The 11332-nt window shown below is 50.0% G+C and overlaps 1 protein-coding gene across 5 annotated transcripts in view; it reads right to left on the reverse strand.

Moving 5' to 3' along the window:
• Positions 1-354: 354 nt before the first annotated feature.
• Positions 355-11332, reverse strand: part of LOC134467665 (caskin-2-like) — a 109891-nt gene continuing 98913 nt past the window's right edge. For all 5 annotated transcript variants that reach the window (XM_063221509.1, XM_063221512.1, XM_063221511.1 and 2 more), the window contains 5 exons: positions 9246-9458; positions 6812-8296; positions 3576-4217; positions 2780-3023; positions 355-1537 (listed from right to left, as the gene is read on the reverse strand). In XM_063221509.1, the coding sequence (XP_063077579.1) occupies positions 1441-1537; positions 2780-3023; positions 3576-4217; positions 6812-8296; positions 9246-9458 (2681 nt within the window). In that variant the 3' untranslated portion in view covers positions 355-1440. The remainder of the gene's footprint in view (positions 1538-2779; positions 3024-3575; positions 4218-6811; positions 8297-9245; positions 9459-11332) is intronic.

Genomic DNA, 11332 nt, shown 5'->3' on the forward strand with positions numbered 1-11332 from the left:
CATATAAACACACACACAGTGGTTCTCGGGAAAACTGTCAGTCTTAATCCCGCTGGATGGTGTGTGTGTGTGTGTGTGTGTGTGTGTGTGTGTGTGTGTGTGTGTGTGTGTGTGTGTGTGTGTGTGTGTGTGTGTGTGTGTGTGTGTGTGTGTGTGTGTGTGTGTGTGTGTGTGTGTGTGTGTGTGTGCCTGTGTTAATGTCAATGGTGTTTTTTAGCAGCAGACGTCAATAGGTACAACCACAGCTAATACCCACACTTTAATTAGAAACTGGCAATTAACGTACAAGCAATGAATATGCTCCTTAGACAATTCTGTAAAAAAAAACCCATTTAATCCATACAATTGTGGCATTAAACTGGTGTCTGCTACTACAAAAACATCGTTAACCCATGTACTGTGCAGGAATGTACGAAATTCCGAATTGAATGAATTTGAATTCAAAGTAATGCCATAATATGAACACTAGGTGGTGGTGTTCTATGTACTCTCAATGGGTGGTGTAGCTTAAATTCAAAGAAATTCAAGGTAATGACACCACCTAGTGTTCGTATTATGGCATTACTTTGAATTCAAATTCATTCAATCGGAATGTCGTACAAGCCTGGTTCTGCGTACTACTGCATACGTGCGTCTGTATGTACTGTAGTGTGAAACCCTATAAGCCCATGTGATGTTTTTTATGTCATCTACTGTGTGTATGATAAATAAAATAAAATCATGTGTGCGCATGCATGTGTGTGTGTGTAACTTTTGTATCAGACACACACACAAACAAACTGTCCCACAATGCACTTCTGTTCCCACAATGCCGTGCGTGTTACAGCAGGATGAGAGGAAGAGGCTCGGAGGAGGAGTGTGGAAGCGTCCAGGATCCATCAGTCTTTAGTGGCACAAGAGAGTCCTCTTTCCCACACACTCCTGCATGTGTGTGTGTGTGTGTGTGTGTGTGTGTGTGTGTGTGTGTGTGTGTGTTTGTGTTTGTGTGTGTGTGTGTGTGTGTGTGTGTGTGTGTGTGTGTGTGTGTGTGTGTGTGTGTGTGTGTGTGTGTGTGTGTGTAGTGTGTAGTGGTCCATTGACGAGAGTCAGAAGGAGAGAACAAAGTTCCTTTGTGTGCAGTGTGCGTGGGCATGCATGTGTGTAGGGTTGCAGGCATGTTGAATAGTGTGTGAGTGTGTGTGTGTGTGTGTGTGTGTGTGTGTGTGTGTGTGTGTGTGTGTGTGTGTGTGTGTGTGTGTGTGTGTGTGTGTGTGTGTGTGTGTGTGTGTGTGTATGTGTGTGTGAGACGTCCTCAGTCCAGCATGGTCCGTCCAGTTGGTCTATGAGGTGTGTGTGTGTGTGTGTGTGTGTGTGTGTGTGTGTGTGTGTGTGTGTGTGTGTGTGTGTGTGTGTGTGTGTGTGTGTGTGTGTGTGTGTGTGTGTGGTGTGTGTGAGACGTCCTCAGTCCAACATGGCGTCCAGCTGGTCCGCAAGGTCGTCGAACATGTTGCCGATGTCGTCCAGGATGTTACCGGCAGACTTCGCCTCCATCGGCCCACTGCAAACACACACACACACACACACACACACACACACACACACACACACACACACACACACACACACACACACACACACACACACACACACACACACACACACACACACACACACACACACACACACACACACACACACACACACATTTTACTTCTTTATCTATGCCCACAAATAAATTGAATTTGAATTCAAAATTGAATTTCCGCAGATACAAAAGCATCAGTTGCAAAGCTGCTCAGATTTGGCCCACGTGGACTCCAATTGTTTTTTTTTCCAAGGGCCAAATTATGAAGCGCAAATGAGGGCTAAACAAATCACTCGACCGTATGGCCAAATATAGCTTACATAACTATTTTCTTCTTTTAAGTATGTTTTTGGGGCATTTTGGGCCTTTGTTATGACAGGACAGTGTGAGAGGAGACAGGAAATGAGCAGGAGAGATATATGGGGTAGGGCTGGGAAATGACCCGTCCGGACTCGAACCGGGATCCCCATGGGCATGCAAGCCCAAATGTGGGGGGCTTAGCGTACTGCGCCACAGCGCCTCCCAGCTTAAATATATATTTTCATTTGTTCCAACTTCATGGCGGGCCAAATGTTTGGCATGTCCGGGCCAGATCTGGCCCACGGGCCGCCATTTGGAAACCGCTGGCCTAGCTTACTGAGACAAACTAATCCGAGTCAGAGTTCTTACTGTACGGACAGAGAGCAGGCGTTGAAGGAGCTAAAACACAGCAGAGCCCCACCTGGAAAGCGCAGATCAGGGGAGACAAACACGGCAAACGATTCAACCTGAAGTGTTCGATCAGGGAGAGCGACCGACTGAAGCAGGTGATTAGAAAGATGTAAACATTCCATTGGCTGCCGCCTGCTGCCGCCGAGCTCATTACATATTTTTCGCTGAAGTTCAACTTCTCTTTTAACGCTTTTGGCACCCTTGACGCTAGAAACGCTTTTGCAGCTTTTGATGCTTCTGCAGCTTGCTCTTCCATGCAAAGTCAATTACTTCCGCCGCTTAACACGTCTTCAGAGATTCTGATAATAAAATGTTTCCGATAATACATGGACACCTGCTACCATTCAAAGATCCTAAAATATCATGGATGTGGTAAAAAACCAAGGCTTCAAAATGCTTGTTGTTCTTGTGTTTCGCATCCATGTAGTGTACATAGGCTTGCCTTGCGGGGTCTGAACTGTGTGTGTGTGTATGTATGCATGTGTGTGTGTGTGTGTGCCTGACCTGTGTGTGTGTTGGTCCTGTGTGAGTGTCTCGGCCCGCTTCAGGGCCGCCTCCAGTGAGGTGCTGGTCTGCTCCAGCCTCTGCTGGGCCTGCTGGTCTTCCTGAGGCCTGGGGCCTGGAGCTGGGCCTGAGGCCTGGGAGTTTCCTGGGCCCGCTGTCTGGCTGTGGGCCACTGCTCGTGGGGAACCCGGGCTGACGAAGGCCACACTCTGCTGCATGCTCACCACCATGCTCGGACTACCCACTGACCAAGGAAGACAACACGAGGGTTATAATGTATAGTCACTGTCACACGGAAGTGAGTGTGTGTGTGTGTGTGTGTGTGTGTGTGTGTGTGTGTGTGTGTGTGTGTGTGTGTGTGTGTGTGTGTGTGTGTGTGTGTGTGTGTGTGTGTGTGTGTGTGTGTGTGTGTGTGTGTGTGTGTGTGTGTGTGTTGTGCATACTGTGTCTATGTGTGTTACCTGTGGAAGTGGTGAGGGTGTGTGTGTGTGTGTGTGTGTGTGTGTGTGTGTGTGTGTGTGTGTGTGTGTGTGTGTGTGTGTGTGTGTGTGTGTGTGTGTGTGTGTGTGTGTGTGTGTGTGTGTGTGTGTGTTGTGCATACTGTGTGTGTGTGTTGTGCATACTGTGTCTATGTGTGTTACCTGTGGAAGTGGTGAGGGTGTGTGTGTGTGTATGTGCGTGTGCGTGTGTGTGTGTGTGTGTGTGTATGTGCGTGTGCGTGTGTGTGTGTGTGTGCGTGTGTGTGTGCGCGTGTGCGTGCGTGTGTTTGTGTACAATGTATTCATCTGTGTGCTACCTGGAGGAGAGGGGCAGTTCTGAAGGCGTGGCGAAGGCGATCGCGGGGGCTTGGGCCTGATGGGGGGCGGAGCCTGTTTCCCGGGCGACGTCCCCACGGCGCCGGGTGCAGCCAGAGCGTGCGAGCAAGCATGCGCAGGCTTGCCCTCCGAATCGCTCCAACAGAGCTCTGGCTCGCTGGCCTCCGAATCACTGCAGCCGTGATAGGGGGTGGGGCTTACTCTCGCAGGGGTTGGACTTGACCTCATAGGAGTAGGACTAACTCGTATAGGGGTGGGATTAACTAGCATGGGGGTGGGACTTATTCTCATGGGGGTGGGGCTAGACCTCAGCGGGGTGGAGTTGGACGTCAGGTGGGTGGGGCTCGATCTCATAGGGGTGGGGCTGACCCGTATCGGGTTGGGGCTAACTCGCAGAGGGGTGGGGCTGGACCTCGGAGGGGTGGGGCTCACTCTACTAGAGGGGACGTGGCTCATGGCGCTGGCGGTGGCAGCAGCTATCTCCATGGCGATGGCCTGGGCGGTGGGGGTGGCGTCTCGGGTGGGTCGGTGGCGGCGCTTCACCGTGTCGGACTCCTTCAGCTGGAACTGGGGGGTCTCGGGAGGGGGCGGCTCCGCGCTCTCAGACCTTAGTGGACCGCCCACTGGAAGGAGAAAGAAAGCATTTAATTTATAATAATATTATATTAATAATAATAATAATAATAATAATAATAGTAACAATAATAATAAGAGGGGGAGGACTTTTTGTATAAATGTAAACCTAAACATTTATTCATAAATCAACATCTATTAATTCACTCAACGATGTTGAAAGTGTTGCGTTAAAAAACATTACAATACTGATTTAATTAAAGGGGAACTCCTGCGAATTTCAACAAGCAGTTGTATTGCTCACGCTACACTTGACTTTTCAGTACAGACGACGGTGCCTTTTTGTTAATCAGCCCTCTCCAAGGTCCGGGCCATTCTTGTAGGGGCATAGGTCTGTTAACGTTTTTTTTAAGAATCTTAACATAATGTAACTAGGAAAGTGCTCCGAGATCACATACCTCCGCCAGGGCATGGCATAATTAGATAATGGACAAAAATAATCACTTTGCCAATATGAACGACTATATTCCTGTCAGAACTTTCAAAATGACACATTCATGTCAGTTCAGTCATTTGCAAAATCTACCTGCTTTGAAAGCTTGTGATCACGCGCTGATAGAACTGTAGCCTAATTAATGAAGGGAATGTAATGATTTTGACCAACAAAACTGAAACAACTACAGAAGGGTAAGGCCATTTTTTTTGCCTACGATGGTATATGCATCATTCTCATGGGCCACTGGTTGGTCTTGGCGCTGTCGGTTGAAGCGGCATTTGCTTCCCCGCATTCCTCAGATCACTATTCACCGTTGTTAATCATTCCACGGGCATTGCTGTCGGAATTTGTGGTCTATCTCGCAACTGGGCTTGATTTTAAATTTAGTGAAGGGGGTGTTTGACCAGCATTGTGAACTTACACAGCCACAAATTCCATATTTTTGGCGATGGTACCCAATTAATTCAACATTGTCAACCAAAATGATCTGCGGTGGTGGTCACTGTCCATCTCGCAACAATTCACTTCCACTTCACACATATTTTAGGCAGTGGTTATTAATTTTACATGATTGTTTGTTAACTTCAACAAGTGTGTAGCCTAGGGCTATAGGCTGCCTGTTGATGAGCACATTTTAGGTTGATAGCACTGGTGTGGGAGTTGGCGTCAAAGGAGACAGTCCCACCCTGTTCCTTACTGCAGTGGTTCTTCACCTGGGGTGCGGGCACCCCCTGGGGGTGCGCCTGAGATTTCAGGGGGTGCGCAGGATTTTGATTATGTTGAGGTTGCGACCAAAGTTTGGGTTGGGAACATTATATTTAGTTCAAATTTAGACAAAATTAAAACATGTTTGGTCCCCATTTAAAGTCATAAGGTATTGACTAATGTCCCAAGCTAGAATTATTGCAATTAATCACTTAAAATCATTTTTAGTATGTATACACATGTAGAAGTTTGGGTTGGGGGTGCGCGACTTCTCTTCAGCACAGGCAAGGGGGTGCGTTAAGAAAAAAGGTTAAGAACCACTGCCTTACTGTTTAGAATGGCGCAGGCTCACCCGTGTGGAATATATGCCGGTGCTCGACCATTATGCATGCTGGCGGGCTTTCTGATCCCTGTCCATCTCGCAGACAACTTGGGGTTATCTTGAAATGTAGCGAAGGGGATGTAATACATTTTACCAGCATTGTGAACGTAGGCCTAGAGTCATAGGCTAAATTATTTTGGCAACGATAGCTTAATTAATTCGACAGGATTGTGAACCTAAGTCACAGTCCACAACAACATTGTGAACTTACACGATCGCATATTCCATATTTTTTGACAATGTTATTAATTCGACAGCATTGTGAACCTAAACGATCTGCGGGGGTGGTCACTGTCCTTCTCGCACCAGCAATGATAACATAGCCTAGGCCACACATAACAAATTGAATATTTTTGGTAGCGGTGGTAATTCATTTGACATGACTGATTACTGCCTGCGGATGACGGCTTCCTGCAGATGAACAACTTTTTAGGTGAAATTCACTTGGTGTTGGAGCTGGCGGAGTGTGTGTGTGTTACCTTTGGGTCTCTGCTTGATGGAAAGGTTGCCCTCCTCTGTGTGTGTGTGTGTGTGTGTGTGTGTGTGTGTGTGTGTGTGTGTGTGTGTGTGTGTGTGTGTGTGTGTGTGTGTGTGTGTGTGTGTGTGTGTGTGTGTGTGTGTGTTTGTGTGTGTTACCTTTAGGTCTCTGCTTGATGGTGAGGTTGCCCTCCTCTGTGTGTGTGTGTGTGTGTGTGTGTGTGTGTGTGTGTGTGTGTGTGTGTGTGTGTGTGTGTGTGTGTGTGTGTGTGTGTGTGTGTGTGTGTGTGTGCTACCTTTGGGTCTCTGCTTGATGGTGAGGTTGCCCTCCTCTGTGTGTGTGTGTGTGTGTGTGTGTGTGTGTGTGTGTGTGTGTGTGTGTGTGTGTGTGTGTGTGTGGGTGTGCGTGTGTGTGTGTTACCTTTGGGTCTCTGCTTGATGGTGAGGTTGCCCTCCTCTGTGTGTGTGTGTGTGTGTGTGTGTGTGTGTGTGTGTGTGTGTGTGTGTGTGTGTGTGTGTGTGTGTGTGTGTGTGTGTGTGTGTGTGTGTGTGTGTGTGTGTGTGTGTGTGTGTGTGTGTGTTACCTTTGGGTCTCTGCTTGATGGTGAGGTTGCCCTCCTCTGCGAACGGTATACACTCACTGGAGCTGTTGTGGGGCGACGCTGTCCCAGACCCCGCCCCCGCCCCTGACCCCGCCTCCTGACCCTTCACCTCCTCCTCCGAGTCCGACTTGGCCTCGCGCTGCGATTGGCTGTCGCCCGGCGCTGCCGTACCACTGCTCGCAGCCTCCCGTTGTTGGCCCTGGCTGAGAGCCCGGCGGCGGGGGGAGGGCTCGGGCGAGACACGCAGGTGTGTGTGCGCCGGCGAGGAGGGCGCTTGTGTGTGTGTGTTCACGGCCGGTTGTGTGTGCGTGTGTGTCTCCAGGTTGGCCACCGCCCCCCGCACCCCGCCAGGCAGACCGCTCTCGGTGGACACGCTGTGCTGGGGGCTGGTGGCGTGTGCGTTGAGGTGTGTGTGCGTGTACGTGGCCGCTTGCGTGAGCGCGTGGGCTGCGTGTGTGTGGTGGTGCTGCGGGCTGGTCGGGGGCGACGGGGAGGCGTCCGTCTCGCTGCTGCTGCTGACGGAGCTGAGGCGTTTGGGCGGGGGAGGGGGCGGCCCTTTGCGGCGCGAGCGCACCGCGAAGGACTGGCTGCGGCCCACCGAGGAGGAGGAAGCCGATTGGCCACGTCCGCCCGGGGAGGCGGGGCCTGGCGTATTGCCGTAGATGGGCTGCTGTGGCGTGTTGGCGTAGATGTTCTGATTCGCGTGGTGGCCCTCGCCTGGAGCTGACTGCAGTCGCGCCAGCTGCGCGCGGGACGTGTGGCCGTTGCCGTGCCCGTTGCCGTGTGCCGTGTGTCGGCGGCCCAGTGTGGCGTAGCTCTTCACCCATCCCCCGGGGGGCGACGCCGACCTGTCGTTGTGGTCGTCGTCGTCCGGCTCCCCGTCCGACAGGGCGCAGCGCATCACGCACACGCCGCCCGACAGGTAGCTGAAGCCCTGGGCCACGCCGGCGGGGAGAGCTGCGGGGGCTTTGGGCTTGGCTGGGGGGGGCGGCGGGGCAGCTTGTTTGTGCGAGAGCGCCGCCTTGGCCCCCGGCGCCCCCGCGTGCGTGGGAGCTCCTTCCGGATGTTTCTGCTGCCTGGCCGGGCTCCCCTCCGCGCTGCTCAGGCCGTCGGGCGTGTGTGTGTACGGGTGCGAGGAGTGTGTGTGCGGGGGTAGGGCGGGCGGCGTGGAGCGGCCGGATCCTCTCGAGCGCGCCGAGCCCCCTCCCAGGCTCTCCTGGCTGCGGGAGCGCGCCGACGACGCCGACGTCCCCCCCACCCCCAGGGTGTCACTTCCTCCCTGGTGGCCGTTGCCGTAGGGACAGCCGATGGCGTTCTGCAGCTCGGCGCTCAGGTGCGCCCCCCCAGTACCACCAGCCTGGAAGCTCCGCAGGTCCCCGCCCCTCTCCGCCTCTCCCCCGCTCTCCATGGCCAGGTGGGGGGAGGAGGAGGAGGAGGACGCAGCACCTCCCTTCCAGAACTCCAGCACTGCAGAGAGCAAGCACAACACAGAACATGTATAGGTCAAGTAGTTCAGTTCGTTAAAAACTAGGTAAAGCAAATAAGTCAGGACATCTTTATTGCCACAGAACATACAGTATAGTAACCACATACCGTACAGGATGCACTTTGCTGTGATTCCTCAGCCAAAGCCTATTCATATTCGATAATATATAGTGTTCAATAAATATATTATTCATAATAAAATAAAAAATAATAATATTAAAATAATAAATAAAATAATAATATTAAAAAATATTTAATAAAGAACTGTTTGTCTGTTGTGGGCTTGTACGTCTGACGTGGGAGCAGGACAACCAAATGACCAGATAGAAAGAGAAAAAAAAAGTCTGCTTCAACCAGGAGATTCTGCTCCCACTTGTATTATTTTTCTGTGACGTTTCAGGTGGGACTAGAAAATCCTGGTTGAAGCAGACTTTTTACCTCCGCCAAGGAGATAATGTTTTCGATTGCATTGGTTTGTCTGTTTGTCTGTCTGTTTGTTTGTTTGTCTGTCTGTCTTTCAGCAAGATAACTCAAAAAACCTATGAAGGGATTTGGATTTAACTAGGTGGAGTAGTTGGAAATGACCCAAGGAATAAGTGATACAATTCTGGTGGTGATCCGGATCACGAACCGGAACCAGGACTTTTTAAAAGATTCATCACCATTGCTAGCGTACAAATCTAGACGCCCCTAGTGACCAGAAGTTGAACTGCTGGACAGGGCGAATGTTGACATTTCAGTTTCTAACTCCAAAAAAAGAAGGCAGAAAGACCTAAAACAAACATCAGGTGTAACATAGTCAAATGTTCTAACAAACAGCTTCCTTGGCGGAGGTCTGCGCTCTCAGAGTGCATTCTAGTTAAAATCTGTTCGTTTCTTCTTCAAAAAACGCTGCGAGCCACTGGTCCAAGGGGACATAATTGAAGCTCACCTTGGCCTTGTGCCTGGCCTGGTCCCTGTATGGCCAGCAGGTGTGGCGAGGAGGCGGAGGAGGAGGAGGGGGAGGTGATGGAGGAGGGGGAGGAGGGGGGTTTGGGCCGGCAGCGCCGCCCCAGAGTGCTGCCCCCCAGCACGTCGGCGTGCACCTGGGCGCGGTGGATGTCACACAGCTTACGCACCGCCAGCATCAGCTTCTTCTGGTGGCCTGCGGTGACACACACACACATGGACACACACACACAGATGTGGACACACACACACACACACACACACACACACACACACACACACACACACACACACACACACACACACACACACACACAGATCACACACACACAGATCACAAACACACACAGACGTGCGGACACACACAAACACACACACAGGGACGTGCAGACACACACACACACAGACACACACACATACAAACATACACACACGTCTCAATGTATCTCATTGCTTCCTTGTTTTCACAGGTATGAAATGTGATAGAAACAAGTAACACTGAAAAAACAAATGTGTGTGTGTGTGTGTTTGTGTGTGTGTGTGAGTGTGTGAGTGTGTGAGTGTGTGTGTGTGTGTGTGTGTGTGTGTGTGTGTGTGTGTGTGTGTGTGTGTGTGTGTGTGTGTGTGTGTGTGTGTGTGTGTGTGTGTGTGTGAGAGACATTCCGTTGTCCGGTAATACAAATTTGAATGTCCGGGAAAAAAATATCTCACCGGTCAAAGTGTCCCTTTGAAATTCATAATGTAGCCTAATCCCCTATCTAAAATCTATTTTTTCTTCTTGGGCGCACAGAGCTACGTCCTCGAAATGTAGATAAACAGCCAATCATGGCTTTGCTGCTAAGGGAAAATAAAACTGTCGACCAATCAGAATAGCTGAATTTGCGGTCAGATTCTTGACAGCTTCTCATGAGAAGAAAGATAAACAAAACCGTAATTTTGGTCTTGTTTTCAACACATCAGTTGGACTATTGCTGCCCCAAATGGAAATACTTTCAGAAATGAAGACAAGAAACAAAGTAGTGACACGCTTAACAACTCAGTTCAGGTAGGCAAACGTTGTATATTAATGTGCTAGCACCTCACTAGCTATCTAGCCTGCCTGCTGCCATAATAATCGCAGATTCAGATCATACGACGTATGGCTCATTTGTGTTCATTTTCCCTTTGTCTCAGGCATTGTGTAAACATGCGTTTCACAAGTTCACTGTGACTTCCTCGAGATTGATCACAATGAGCAGTTCTCATATCCAGTGTGTTTGTAGCAGTAGTAGCTAGTTTGCTGGTCGGGGTAACTGTGAGAATAGTAGATGACTTTCTGTGCAGTTTTTTGCCGAGATTGTGCGTGTGGTAGCCAAGGCGATCTTGAGAGAAAATATCAAGGCTTGAACGAGAGGCATAGTGTAGGCTTGTGAATGGCTCTAGCAATAGCGTGTCAAATGGGATGCTTCAGAGCCGTCTGCTTGCTTGCGCCTGCCGATCCCCCCGTTCCCCAGCTCAGCTGACATAAATATTTCACGTTTACTTGCACTGTTCACTTGTTCGCAGTGCGCTTGCTGTTTGGGGAAATAAAAAAAATATCACTTTGTAATGGTTGTTTTCCCACTACTTGTAGGTTATGTTATGTCTGCTATGAATGATGGTGACGATGTAACAGAGAGAGGTGCACGTGTCTGTGTGTAAAATCGCGAGCGCATTGAAGAGTTGGTGCCGAAAGCTGTAGGAGTGACGGACAGTCTCTGTGTGTAGTCTACAGCCAATGTGTCTGTCTGATCTTGTTGCATTTAACAGAGTTGATGGGGGTGTTTAGTTATTCATGCACGGACTTGTGCAGGTCATGCAAGTGAGAATTCAAGCTAGTTAGGAACAGTGAAATATATGACCGTCATGTTATTTAAATGTCCGGAAGATGAAAACTCGGCCGGAATCCCTGGTGTGTGTCTGTGTGTGTGCGTGTCTATATGTGTGTGTGTGTGTGTGTGTGTGTGTGTGTGTGTGCGTGCGCGTGTGTGTGTTACCTAGTGTGCGTGGTGCGTGTACGTGTGTGTGTGTGTGTGTGTGTGTGTGTGTTAC

This window comes from Engraulis encrasicolus, chromosome 17 (genome assembly GCF_034702125.1).
Source record: "Engraulis encrasicolus isolate BLACKSEA-1 chromosome 17, IST_EnEncr_1.0, whole genome shotgun sequence".
NCBI classification, from domain to species: Eukaryota; Metazoa; Chordata; class Actinopteri; order Clupeiformes; family Engraulidae; genus Engraulis; species Engraulis encrasicolus.